This window comes from Schistocerca americana, chromosome 3, assembly GCF_021461395.2.
Source record: "Schistocerca americana isolate TAMUIC-IGC-003095 chromosome 3, iqSchAmer2.1, whole genome shotgun sequence".
Taxonomy (NCBI): Eukaryota; Metazoa; Arthropoda; class Insecta; order Orthoptera; family Acrididae; genus Schistocerca; species Schistocerca americana.
This window is the reverse complement of record NC_060121.1, coordinates 327,363,686-327,377,273: the sequence shown is the minus strand read 5'-3', so window position 1 is coordinate 327,377,273 and position 13,588 is coordinate 327,363,686. Positions and strand designations below refer to the sequence as shown.

The following is a 13,588-nucleotide window of genomic DNA, read 5'->3' as shown; positions in this document are numbered from 1 at the left end:
ATTTCGATGAAACTTAAACAGCCATAACGTTAGGGATATAATAGCTCTACAGGGTGAAGGTTGTAGGGGACATAAAAACAAATATTTTTCCCTAATGTCATTTTTTCCTATGAGGAGTATTTAAACTGGTAGAGGAAGATTTTTCTGGTCGCAAATTAATCAAACCAACAAACACTTCTCCATTTTTTTATGACCAAGAGACAACACATTAACACAACCCAATTTCAGTTACATTAGATTTTCAAAAATGCCATCATTGACTCGTAAACAAAGGTTACACCGTTCGATCATGTTCTGTCTTACACGCTGAGAAACCCCAGGAGTATCCTGAATCGTTCCTGCTGCTGCTACTATCCGGGCAACCAGATCCTCTTCTGATGCAACAGGAGTTGCGTAAACAGGGTTGCGCATCTAGCCCCACACAAAAAAAAAGTCTAGAGGGGACACATCTGGGGATCGAGCAGACCATGGTACAGGACCACCTCTACCAATCCACGTTTCTGGGAACCGTCGGTCCAGGAATCGACGCACAAGACGACCGAAATTTGCCGGTACCCCGTCATGTTGCAACCACATGCGTTATCTTGTAGGGAGCGGGACGTCTTCCAGCAATTCTGGCAATGCTCTGGCGAGAAAATTGTAATAGTGCCTGCCATTTAATTGTCTAGGTAGCAGATACGGTCCAATTGAACAGTCCCCAACAACACCGACCCACACATTAACGAAAAACCGTACTGATTGAAGGATCCCGCTGCACATGCTGCAAGACAGCTTCCTCAAATTGCAGCGTTCTTACCGTGCGACTGCGTCCCTGTCCAGGTAATCTGCTAAATGACCCGGTCTCACGCAGACGTCGGTACACAGGAGCATAGGTCGTATGATGCGGGATACGGCGATTAGGATATTGTTGTTGATAAACTCGCTGTGGAGCTCGCCCGCTGTGGTGCGCTACGTAGTACGCACCAACAATATCAGTGTCCTCACTGCAGGTGTATCGCTCCATTAGTAAACAGAGACAATGCACTACTACACTGATGGACAGCAGTTGCCTACAACTGAAGAGCGTAATACGCCCTCTAACAACTGAAGATCGTAATACGGCGTCTAACAACTGACGAGTGTAATACGGCCTCCACCGGTTTAAATAAACCTCATAGGAAAAAATGACACTAGGGAAATATATTTGTTTTGATGTCCCCTAAACCCTCCCAGAGTTTGTCGGTTTAAATACTTTTCACCCTGTAGACGAACAATAACATGTGTTTTAAAATCATTGATTGTGGACTTGTCCCAAAAAAGTCAATATGCCAGTTTTGCGATAAAAAGGAGTGGGACGTAAGACAAAAGCGAATGAAGTACGAAATCGGCGATTGGTCAGAGTTTGTCGTAGAGAAGAGTTCAAAATTAAACTTATTATTGGCTGATATCGTGAACTGTCTCTCACATTCGATACAGGGACAGGTACGCATCACGAAGGAGTTCATGACTTCCCCGCAAGTTCCTTCTGTATCTGTGCAAGTGGCTTGTTTCTGGTCTCTATGACGAAGAAGAAGATCCAGGTGGCAGCCACAAAACAGATGCCCGCGTACACCCAGAAGGTGATGGCAGTGCCGAAAGCGTCCACCAGGTTGGTGAACGTCTTGGAGACGATGAAGCAGAGGATCCAGTTGGCGCCGCCGCAGATGGAGCTGGCGATGCCCTTGATCTCGCCGGGGAAGAGCTCGCCGATCATGGCCCAGGGCAGCGGGCCGGTGCCCAGCGAGTAGGTGAGCAGGTAGGCGCACATGGCGAGCAGCGGCAGCCAGCCGACGCCGGCCACGGCCGAGGCGTTGTGCTGCTTGAGGTGGAAGTAGACGCCCAGCACCACCATGCACGCGCCCATGCCCGACAGCGACAGCACCAGCCACACCCGGCGGCCCGCGCGCTCCACCAGCAGGGTCGACAGCAACGTCGACGCCACCTGAAACGTCAAACAAAATTCTGACACACCGCTCCCTGGTAGCCCATTAACCAACAAGAGCGATACATGCTCTACTGGACATTAAAACTGCAACATCATTGAGCCGTGGTAAAAATTGTTGTTTTGAAGAGCGCGCCGCAGCGCATTGTGTGAAGCAGTCGCCCTCAGTTTCTGGCGGTGGCGCCGCTGTGGCAATCGCAGCTTTGGTGTCTCCCTCTGGAGGGAAAAGGGAAAGGTTGCTTTTTCACGTGAATTTAAGGGGCGCTATGAGCTCGCCAGTCTCCCCCATCTGCTCCTACTCCTCGAACATATCCGCATCCTCTGCACCTCCTGCCGCCTTGATCCCCCTCACCCCCTGGTTGCTCCTGTCCTCTCCCATCCCCGCCCCCTGCCACGTCTTCACTGTTGAGTCCCCCCTACCCTCCATCTCTACACCCTTCATCTACTTTCCCAAGGTGGCACCCCCTCCCAGATGATGCCCTCTCTCCCTCCATTTATCCCTCCTATCAACTCTGATCCTCACTCCCCCTCCTTTCCTCTGTCCTTTCCCCGGGCTCCCTCTCCCCCCCCCCCTTTCCGTCCTCTTTTTTCCCCACCTCCTCTCTCTCTGCCCCTTCTCTCCCCTGAGTCCTTTTGCATTTCCCTCCTCTGCCTCTTCTCATTCCCTCTTGCGTCTGCCCTGCCCCTCTCCCCCTTTATGAGTCCTCTCCTTCCTTGGTCCCCCCCATTTTCGTTTTTCCCTTCCTCCCTCCTTGTTCTTCCCTCTCCTCCAGGTCCCCCCCCCCCCCATCTGCCTTTGGCTCGGGAGTGTCGTCTTTGTGCCGCCATTTTTGTGTAGTGTTTTACAGTGAGTGTTCTGTGTTGTGTTTTTTTTGGGAAGTGTTGCGAACAGCCATCATACTGTCGCTGGGTGTGCTTTTTATCTCTTGCGAACAGAAACCCACCATGTTTTTTAATTGTGTGTGTACTATGTTACTTGTCTGATTCCTGTGTCTTTTATTAACATTGCCAACCCCTTTTGCTTTCTGTTTTAACTTTCCGCATTTTTGCGCCATTTTACACTTTAAGTCACCGTTTTATCGCCTGTCTTTCTTGTTTCTTTTCTTCTTCCATTTAAAAAAAAAGTCTGTAGGCTGTAGAGCAGCGTACTAAGCTGCTGCCAGCCCGTCCCCTTCGGGGGAATTGAAAATCAATAAAGAAAAAAAAAACTCGCCAGTCGGTCAGTCTGGGTCAGTCTCTCGTCCCCAGCTTGCTAGTCTGTCTCTCGTCCGCATTTGTTAGGCAGTTAGTGTCTGCCGTTTGGAGTGCTAGTATGTCTGTCGTTCGGATCAAACTTTAAAGCCGGCAGAATGAGAGTCTTTCCACTCCGCCAGTAAGAGAACTCAGCGAGTGGTCGCCCGGTCGGGGCTTGGTTCCTGCATCTGAGTCTGCGCGTTAGGCCACCAGTCTGCTCGGGCAATGGTCATTGGCGGTTGGATCGATCGGTTGGTCGGTCGCGCACTGAGACACGACTTGTCCGTCTGGAGCGTCGGCGCATGTGAGGTCGCCACGTCAGTCCAGTGGGCCGCGGCGTATAGCGAGGGGTAGTGACTTCGCGGTCGACACGAAAGCAACAGGAGTCAACCCACGACATCAGTCTGGCCGGAGCGAGCTGCGACGCCGTGAGACGGGAGATCGGCGCGCCTTCCTGCGTCCATTGAAGCGGTTGGCAGCGGACGGTTCGGGAGAACGATTTTGGGGTGCTGCGCCAGGTCTTCTCGAGAAATCGCAGTTTATTAGAAGCTAACTGATTGGTGATATGTTGTTTGATTTACTCTTGTTGAATTCTACTTGTTTTTTTTTGGTGAGGTCACCAGCCGTACGTTAGTAGCTGCCTCTGTCATGTTTGTCGGATTTGGTGTGTTAACGAATTTATTGCTTAGAGTGTAACGGCCTAATACCTGAAATATGTTTTGATCTTTGGAACCTTTGATATTATTGCCTATTATCTTGAGAGGCGGTATCTCTGTATTGTAGAGCATCTTAACTATTGTTTCGCCAACCTTGTAGAATTTTATACAAGATTGCATTTCATGGGATTTTATTTAAATGATCATTTTAGTATATAACGTTGCCACCCTTTTACCGTAAGACTTTTCTTAGAAGTTAAAATCAAGTTGCACCTTCGATGGCAAGGTTAATTTGGTTATTGTTAGTGGGGGGGGGGGGGGGGGCATAGTTTGTGTGCTTGTGTGAATTGTTAAAACTCTTAGTTTAGAGTTATCTGGTTTGTTGCAGATTTGCACCAGTGTAGTCTTTCAGAGGCTGTTGTGAACGGTCGTAACTACGGCCGTGTCAAAAGGGAGCAGCGAGGTTCTCTGCCCGAAAGCTCATACAGTCAAAACTTGTTTCTTTCTGCCTCTGAATGAATTGTAACTTTGATATTTAGAGGGTGCTTTCTGATAATAATTTTAAATCAGTTTCTTTTAAAAAAATTCTTTTAGGCTCTATTAAAGTGAATAAAATTCCCATTTGTTAAAAAGAATTTGATTATGATTTCATCAGTTACTCCCTGGCAACTACTTCCATGCTTACATAGTGTGATTAAATGTGTTAATGTTCTTGATGAATCGTTAGTAAATAAAATAAATTCTTAATAATATTCTTTCAAAATAAATCGCGGTTCAATCATTTAGGCGCATGTAGAAAATGTCTGACATCTCCAAGACTTTCATCAGAAATACAATGTCTAATTACTGGCAGCCAAAAGGAACGCGTTAAATTATAGACTGAATGCTAGACTCAAGTCAAGCAGACAGAGTATTTGTGTGAGCCATCTTACAATGAATCTTCTTAATATTTGGGATCTGTTAGAGACTGGGGCTCATAATTTTATGAGAATCTCGAGCTAGCATATCAACATCCGCAGGACACAGCATTTAGTCTAGGCACAGGTGATGGCGACAACATATACCTCCTGGATCAGTGTTCTGCCTAACACAACCACAGCCAAAATTGATAATGTGCCCGGTGTCCAGAAAATCGATCATAGTGGTGCATGTACGCCTGTACATCTATATCTGCATCCACATCTTCATGGATACTCTGCAAACCACATTTAAGTGTCTGGCAGAGGGTTTATCGAACCACCTTCATAATTCTCCATTATACCTGTCTACTATAGCGCGCAGTAAGAATTAACACCTATATCTTTCCGTACGAGCTCTGATTTCCCTTATTTTATCTTGGTGATCGTTCCTCCCTACGTAAGTCGGTGTCAACAAAATATTTTCGCTTCGGAAGAGAAAGTTGGTGATTGGAATTTCGTGAGAAGATTCCATCGCAGCTAAAAACGCCTTTCTTTTAATGATGTCCATCCCAAATCCTGTATCATTTCTGTGACACTCTCTCCCATATTTCGCGATAATACAAAACGTGCTGCCTTTCTTTGAACTTTTTCGATGTACTCAGTCGGTTCTATCTGGTAAGAATCCCACACCGCGCAACAGTATTCTAAGAGTGGACGGACAAGCGTAGTGTAGGCAATCTCCTTAGTAGGTCTGTTACATTTTCTAAGTGTCCTGCCAATAAAACGCAGTATTTGGTTATCCTTCCCCACAACATTTTCTGTGTGTTCCTTCCAATTTAAATCGTTCGTAACTGTAATACCTGGGTATTTAGTTGAATTTACGGCTTTTAGAGTAGACTGATTTATCGTGTAACCGATATTTAACGCGTTCTTTTTAGCACTCATGTGGATGACTTCACACTTTTCGTTATTTAAGGTCAACTGCCACTTTTCGCACCATTCCGATAGTTCTTCTAAATCGTTTTGCAGTTTGTTTTGAACATCTGATGACTTTATTATAAACGACAGCGTCATCTGAAACAACCGAAGACGGCTGCTCATATTGTCTCCCAAATCGTTTATATAGATAAGGAACAGCAAAGGGCCTATAACACTACCTTGGGGAACGCCAGAAATCACTACTGTTTTACTAGATGACTTTCCGTCAATTACAACGAACTGTGACCTCTCTGACAGGAAATGACAGACTCCGTCCACAGACCCTGCCAGCCCCATCGGCACCGACCGACCGCCGCATCATCTTCTCCAAATGGCGCATCAGATGCTGTATAGAGAAGCCCAGGATCAGCATACTGCTCTCCCGGCCATTGCTCGTTTCCCTTACCTGGAGCCACTACTATTCAGTCAGGCAGCTCCTTAGCTGGGAACACGGGACTGAGTGCACCACATTCCAGTCGTCCCACCAAGGAAAAATCCCTGGCAGTATCGGAAATCGAACCCATGTCCTCTTCATGACAACCAGTCGTAGTGATCACTCAGCTACTGAGGCACACATGTGTATGCAACTGGCCATTATAATTGCAATTCCGTCAGGGCTGCATGCAACAGATGTGAAACTACGATAAAGCATAACACATGCTTGGACACGCAAGTGATCAGTTTTTTCCATGCAACCGTACAAAGCAGGTAGAAGGTACACTGTCTACGTTTTGTATTTTAGGCAGTGGGTTTCTCATTCAGAAAACACATTTCAGTGTTGTTTGTTTGTGCCAAGATCGTGTTGTGCCTTGTGCAAGAAAGAGGAACGTCTAGCAACATGTGTCAGAATTTCACAGCGGCAGAATCGTAGCCTATCGAGAGGCAACTTACAGTTCAGTAATACTGCTGCTCGCTATGGTCGTGAGCCGACGACTGTCATGGGACTATGGAATCAATGGTTACAGAAGGTCCCATGTGTAACGCCGAGCACGATCTTAATGGCCGCAAGAGTCTAGCTCTCGAGAGGACAGACATATTATGCGTTTAGCCACGCATAATCGTACATCCATATCATTTACGAGCAAGGAACAGGACAATGCGACGTTTGGAGCACTTTGCACTGTCAGTACGGTAACCACTGATGCTGTTTCTCAGCAGAGAAAGTGCGCTGATAGTGATGCGCCGGCGACAATAGGCGAAATAGAAGCGGCGCCACATCGTCTTCTCTGATGGGTTACAGTTTCTCATACAGAATTACGAGAGACGTATCAGTCTGTGCAGGCTCTGATGAGAACCAACGCTACCATAGTGCATGCACCACCCGTGCCTGGTGCGATGGCTTGAGTGTCATTATGTACAAAATACAGTTAGCACTGATTAGCTTAGTTGGTAAACTGGACAGCAACCATTATATTTCTGAGATGTTAAGACCGACTACTGTTCTCTATATTCGAGGTCTGTAGGACGTTTTCAACAGGACAAAGCAAGAGCACCAAACGCCCGTACTGTGCCGAACTTCTTGGACACGAAGTGTGTTCAGCTGTCGTCCTGGGCAACACATTCTTCAGATCTCTGATCCACTGGAAACATACGATCATGGCTCGCCGAGGAACTTATACGCCAATATTCGTATGCCGCTATGACAGACATACATGAACCATGGCACAGAGCTCAAGCAGCACAGAATGACTTACCCACATCTGTCATCCAAACCCTGTTCCAATAGATACCTATCCGGGTTAGAGTCACTGTTGCTGCAACAGGTAGAAACTCTGTATATTAGATTTTGCATCGAGTATACCATGAAATCGCCCGAACATTTAATCACGTATTTCTCCTACTATACTGGATGTGCACATAGAGTAAAATTTCGTTATTTTCAAACTTTCCTGGTGTTGAAATCTCAACTGCCAGCATTGTAGACCTATTTCTGTGGATACACAAGGCGTTTCAAAAAGATTCATTCTATCTCAGAAGGGTATATGAAGAGTGATGGAAACTAGGGGTGAATTTTAAGTTACGCACTGGAACTAAACTTTTATATTGCCTCCTGTCATAAACTGCCAGCTCGTGTGATTGCCGGTAGTAGTCTCACTGGTGCAGCTAATTGCTATGCAAGGCGCGTCGAGTCAAGATGGCGACAACATGGCAACAAAAGGAGTTTGTGTTCTCCCTTTCAACGATTACGATTCAGTTATACGTTTACGGTGTAATTGCGTTCAAGAGTACACCACTACTCCTTCTACAGCTCAAAGCATTCTACGATGGTATCAGCAGTTTTAAGACACTGGTTGATTATATAAGGAGCTCAAAGCATTCTACGATGGTACTAGCACTTTTAAGACACTGGTTGATTATATAAAGATTAGTCGACAGCATCATTTACTTCACGGTTACTGCTCCTTTACTCGGCATGACAATAATGCTTCTACAGCATCAATTGGTATAGCTCTGTCATTTGATCTACAAATTTCTGAACTTTGACCAACTAGTGATACATGTCAGTTTATGTCAATGCTCCTTGATTTAATCATAGGAGTTCAACCTTTCAGTCCTGTACAAATTCCCTTACTTAATTGAACTATTCTTCTTGTATTAACAGTAACTGTAACATGAGCACATCATAAACTTTGGAATCTAATCATACACAAGCATTGCAAGGTCTGTTTTTCATAATCTAGAGAAAGTGTAATTCGTCAACGTGATTCAAATAAAACACAGAGCAAGAACAGTAAGTAGCCATGATCAGATCCTGTGGAACAGGAACTAAATCTGCAATGTAATGTACCATTTATTCCATAAAAGCGTAATTTGTCTAATAAAATTTTATATTTCTATAATCGAATATTCCTGATAAGTGTCAGTATATCCCAATTGATAATATGTTGCAAATTTGTTGACATTGTCAGCCAGGATATACGCGATCTGTTGTAAATTTTTTATTTCTGTTAGGGATTGAAAAACCATAAAGTCAAGATGGCAACGGTTTCGGCTAACAATCAAGGCATCTTCAGATCATGAAACATTCTTGATTAGTGTTGGTACAAAATGATATAAACACCGATTATGTTAGTTACTAAACTGTAACGGCATAATGCATTTCTTTTATGACCATCGTTAATTTACAATAGCCAGGAACGATGAAAAAATATTTTAAATTTTCAGTTATACGTGTTGTCATTTTGAGAGAGGTTTTGACGATGTGTGAAGCTATAATCGCACCAACGCTAGATTGTTAGCCGAAACTAGTAAATAGTCCAAACAAAGTACATTTCATGTGCGATCTTGACTTCATGTTTTTTTAGTCCCTAATATAAATTAAAAAAATAATACTTTGTCATTTGAACATTTGATTATTTGCTCATTGAAACTACAAATAGCTGCCTCAGTAGAGCGACCCTTTTGAGCCTCTGACAACGGCTGAGACCGAAAGAGACATGCTTCAAATGTCGTATTTTACTTATATATGAGGTGGGACTCACACGAAGTGGATCAAGAACCTCTGTACTGGCAGATGGAAATCCTCGACAGCTGGAAGCCAAGCATCTGTTTCTCTTTAATATCAGTGTGTGGGCTGCATATGTGCGTCGAACAGTTTACCATGTAGAGTAATATGTGCTGATTGTCAACGTTTTCTGTGCGGCGTATTATCCGCACTCTTGGAGACTATATTGCAGGAAGACAACGGATACAGTTTTTGCACCATGACTAATCCCCCAAATCCCTAAGTAAACTGTAATGTGGTGAGAAAGTGATAACAAAAAAAGTGTCTTAGCTCGGAAAAGTGAATCCACTGAATATATAATTTCTTGAATTGCAAATAATGAATTATTATTATTCTCGTGTCAGAAACATAGATAAAACACAGTTTATACTATTGTTGACAGATCAACACGGTTTATATAATCTTTGGCTAAAATTGGGCCACTTCCAGTGGATTTTCCGTTGCTTAGTGAAGGTCATTTTCTGTGCAGCGGCTGGACACAGTCAACATTGAAGCACATATTCAACAGTCTGTTTTTCCCCACAGGCACAGTGGGTTTTGTTTTCTTCAATGTATCCTCATTTTGTCATGTTAACCCGTGATCTGCCCACTCCCGATCTCAGCCCATCCAAGGACTTCCAGACTGGCCATTTCTGATCATGACTAGGGAATCAAGATTCTGAAAATCTTTTACAACCAGGAGGATGGGATGTCTCAGCCCTACGTTGTGGCAGCCTGGCTTCTTCTTCAGTGGTTGTTAGTTTCTCTGATGTACTGAGGAAACTTTTCCCTGGCCTCATTCGTTGTGGGTAGGGTTGCTTGCTGTTATTTCTCTTCCGAGGTGGTGCATTTCCTGCAAGGTGGTAGAGCCATTCGACTGGAGCTGACTTCAAGCAGCCTGTTACACACTACTGGCCATTAAAATTGCTACACCAAGAAGATGACGTGCTACGGACGTGAAATTTAACCGAAAGGAAGAAGATGCTGTGATATGCAAATGATTAGCTTTTCGGAGGATTCACACAAGGTTGAGGCCGGTGGCGACACCTACAACGTGCTGACATCAGGAAAGACTCCAACCGATTTCTCATACACAAACAGCAGTTGACCGGCGTTGCCTGGTGAAACGTTGTTGTGATGCCTCGTGTAAGGAGGAGAAATGCGTACCATCACGTTTCCGACTTTGATAAAGGTCGGATTGTCGACTATCGCGATTGCGGTTTATCGTATCGCGACATTGCTGCTCGGGTTGGTCGACATCAAATGACTGTTAGCAGAATATGGAATCGGTGGGTTCAGGAGGGTAATACGGAACGCCGTGCTGAATCCCAACGGCCTCGTATCACTAGCAGTCGAGATGACAGGGATCTTATCCGTATGGGTGAAGCGGATCGTGCAGACAGGTCTCGATCGCTGGGTCAACAGATGGGGACGTTTGCAAGACAACAACCATCTGCACGAACAGTTCGACGACGTTTGCAGCAGCATGGACGATCAGCTCGGAGACCATGGCTGCGGTTACCCTTGACGCTGCATCACAGACAGGAGCGCCTGCGACGGTGCACTCAACGACGGACCTGGGTGCACGAATAGAAAAATGTCATTTTTTCGGATGAATCCAGGTTCTGTTTACAGCATCATGATGGTCGCATCCGTGTTTGGTGACATCGCGATGAACGCACATTGGAAGCGTGTATTCGTCATCGCCATACAGGCATATCACCCAGCGTGATGGTATGGGGTGCCATTGGTTACACGTCTCGGTCACCTCTTGTTTGCAATGACGGCACTTTGAACAGCAATCGTAAAATGCGTTTTAGACAGGTACGTGCCGAGTAAAACTGTGAGGGACGGGAAAAACCCACCGTGGTACAACAACAAAGTTAGGAAACTACTGCGAAAGCAAAGAGAGCTCCACTCCAAGTTTAAACGAAGCCAAAACCTCTCAGACAAACAGAAGCTAAACGATGTCAAAGTTAGCGTAAGGAGGGCTATGCGTGAAGCGTTCATTGAATTCGAAAGTAAAATTCTATGTACCGACTTGACAGAAAATCCTAGGAAGTTCTGGTCTTACGTTAAATCAGTAAGTGGCTCGAAACAGCATATCCACACACTACGGGATGATGATGGCATTGAAACAGAGGATGACACGCGTAAAGCTGAAATACTAAACACCTTTTTCCAAAGCTGTTTCACAGAGGAAGACCGCACTGCAGTTCCTTCTCTAAATCCTCGCACAAACGAAAAAATGGCTGACATCGAAATAAGTGTCCAAGGAATAGAAAAGCAACTGGAATCACTCAATAGAGGAAAGTCCACTGGACCTGACGGGATACCAATTCGATTCTACACAGAGTACGCGAAAGAACTTGCCCCCCTTCTAACAGCCGTGTACCGCAAGTCTCTAGAGGAACGGAGGGTTCCAAATGATTGGAAAAGAGCACAGATAGTCCCAGTCTTCAAGAAGGGTCGTCGAGCAGATGCGCAAAACTATAGACCTATATCTCTTACGTCGATCTCTTGTAGAATTTTAGAACATGTTTTTTGCTCGCGTATCATGTCATTTCTGGAAACCCAGAATCTACTATGTAGGAATCAACATGGATTCCGGAAACAGCGATCGTGTGAGACCCAACTCGCCTTATTTGTTCATGAGACCCAGAAAATATTAGATACAGGCTCCCAGGTAGATGCTATTTTTCTTGACTTCCGGAAGGCGTTCGATACAGTTCCGCACTGTCGCCTGATAAACAAAGTAAGAGCCTACGGAATATCAGACCAGCTGTGTGGCTGGATTGAAGAGTTTTTAGCAAACAGAACACAGCATGTTGTTATCAATGGAGAGACGTCTACAGACGTTAAAGTAACCTCTGGCGTGCCACAGGGGAGTGTTATGGGACCATTGCTTTTCACAATATATATAAATGACTTAGTAGATAGTGTCGGAAGTTCCATGCGGCTTTTCGCGGATGATGCTGTAGTATACAGAGAAGTTGCTGCATTAGAAAATTGTAGCGAAATACAGGAAGATCTGCAGCGGATAGGCACTTGGTGCAGGGAGTGGCAACTGACCCTTAACATAGACAAATGTAATGTATTGCGAATACATAGAAAGAAGGATCCTTTATTGTATGATTATATGATAGCGGAACAAACACTGGTAGCAGTTACTTCTGTAAAATATCTGGGAGTATGCGTACGGAACGATTTGAAGTGGAATGATCATATAAAATTAATTGTTGGTAAGGCGGGTACCAGGTTGAGATTCATTGGGAGAGTGCTTAGAAAATGTAGTCCATCAACAAAGGAGGTGGCTTACAAAACACTCGTTCGACCTATACTTGAGTATTGCTCATCAGTGTGGGATCCGTACCAGGTCGGGTTGACGGAGGAGATAGAAAAGATCCAAAGAAGAGCGGCGCGTTTCGTCACCGGGTTATTTGGTAACCGTGATAGCGTTACGGAGATGTTTAATAAACTCGAGTGGCAGACTCTGCAAGAGAGGCGCTCTGCATCGCGGTGTAGCTTGCTCGCCAGGTTTCGAGAGGGTGCGTTTCTGGATGAGGTATCGAATATATTGCTTCCCCCTATTTATACCTCCCGAGGAGATCACGAATGTAAAATTAGAGAGATTAGAGCGCGCACGGAGGCTTTCAGACAGTCGTTCTTCCCGCGAACCATACGTGACTGGAACAGGAACGGGAGGTAATGACAGTGCCACGTAAAGTGCCCTCCGCCACACACCGTTGGGTGGCTTGCGGAGTATCAATGTAGATGTAGATGTAGATGTAGTGGATGTTACATTTCAGATGTGTTACGACCTGTGGCTCTACCCTTCATTGGATCCCTGCGAAACCCTACATTTCAGCAGGATAATGCACGACCGAATGTTGCAGGTCCTGTACAGGCCTTTCTGGATAGAGAAAATGTTCGACTGCTGCCCTGGCCAGCGCATTCTCCAGATCTCTCACCAATTGAAAACGTCTGGTCAATGGTGGCCGAGCAACTGACTGATCACAATACGCCAGTCACTACTCTTGATGAACTGTGGTATCGTGTTCAAGCTGCATGGGCAGATGTACCTGTACACGCCATCCAAGCTCTGTTTGACTCAATGCCCAGGCGTATCAAGGTCGTTATCACGGCCAGAGGTGGCTGTTTTTGGTACTGATTTCTCAGGATCTATGCAGCCAAATTGCGTGAAAATGTAATCACATGTCAGTTCTAGTATAATATATTTGTCCAATGAATACCCGTTTATCATCTGCATTTCTTCTTGGTGTAGCAATTTTAATGGCCAGTAGTGTAATTCTGCACGTGTCGTTTAGGGCATTATCAACCTGTTTGGCACGTTCTGACTTATACCAAACAGGAAGGC

General features: G+C 45.1%; 1 protein-coding gene across 1 annotated transcript in view; it reads right to left on the bottom strand.

Moving 5' to 3' along the window:
* Nucleotides 1-1,480: 1,480 nt before the first annotated feature.
* Nucleotides 1,481-13,588, bottom strand: part of LOC124606061 (facilitated trehalose transporter Tret1-like) — a 59,914-nt gene continuing 47,806 nt past the window's right edge. Inside the window, exon 5 of the mRNA XM_047138023.1 lies at nucleotides 1,481-1,960. Coding sequence (XP_046993979.1) covers nucleotides 1,481-1,960 — 480 coding nt within the window. The remainder of the gene's footprint in view (nucleotides 1,961-13,588) is intronic.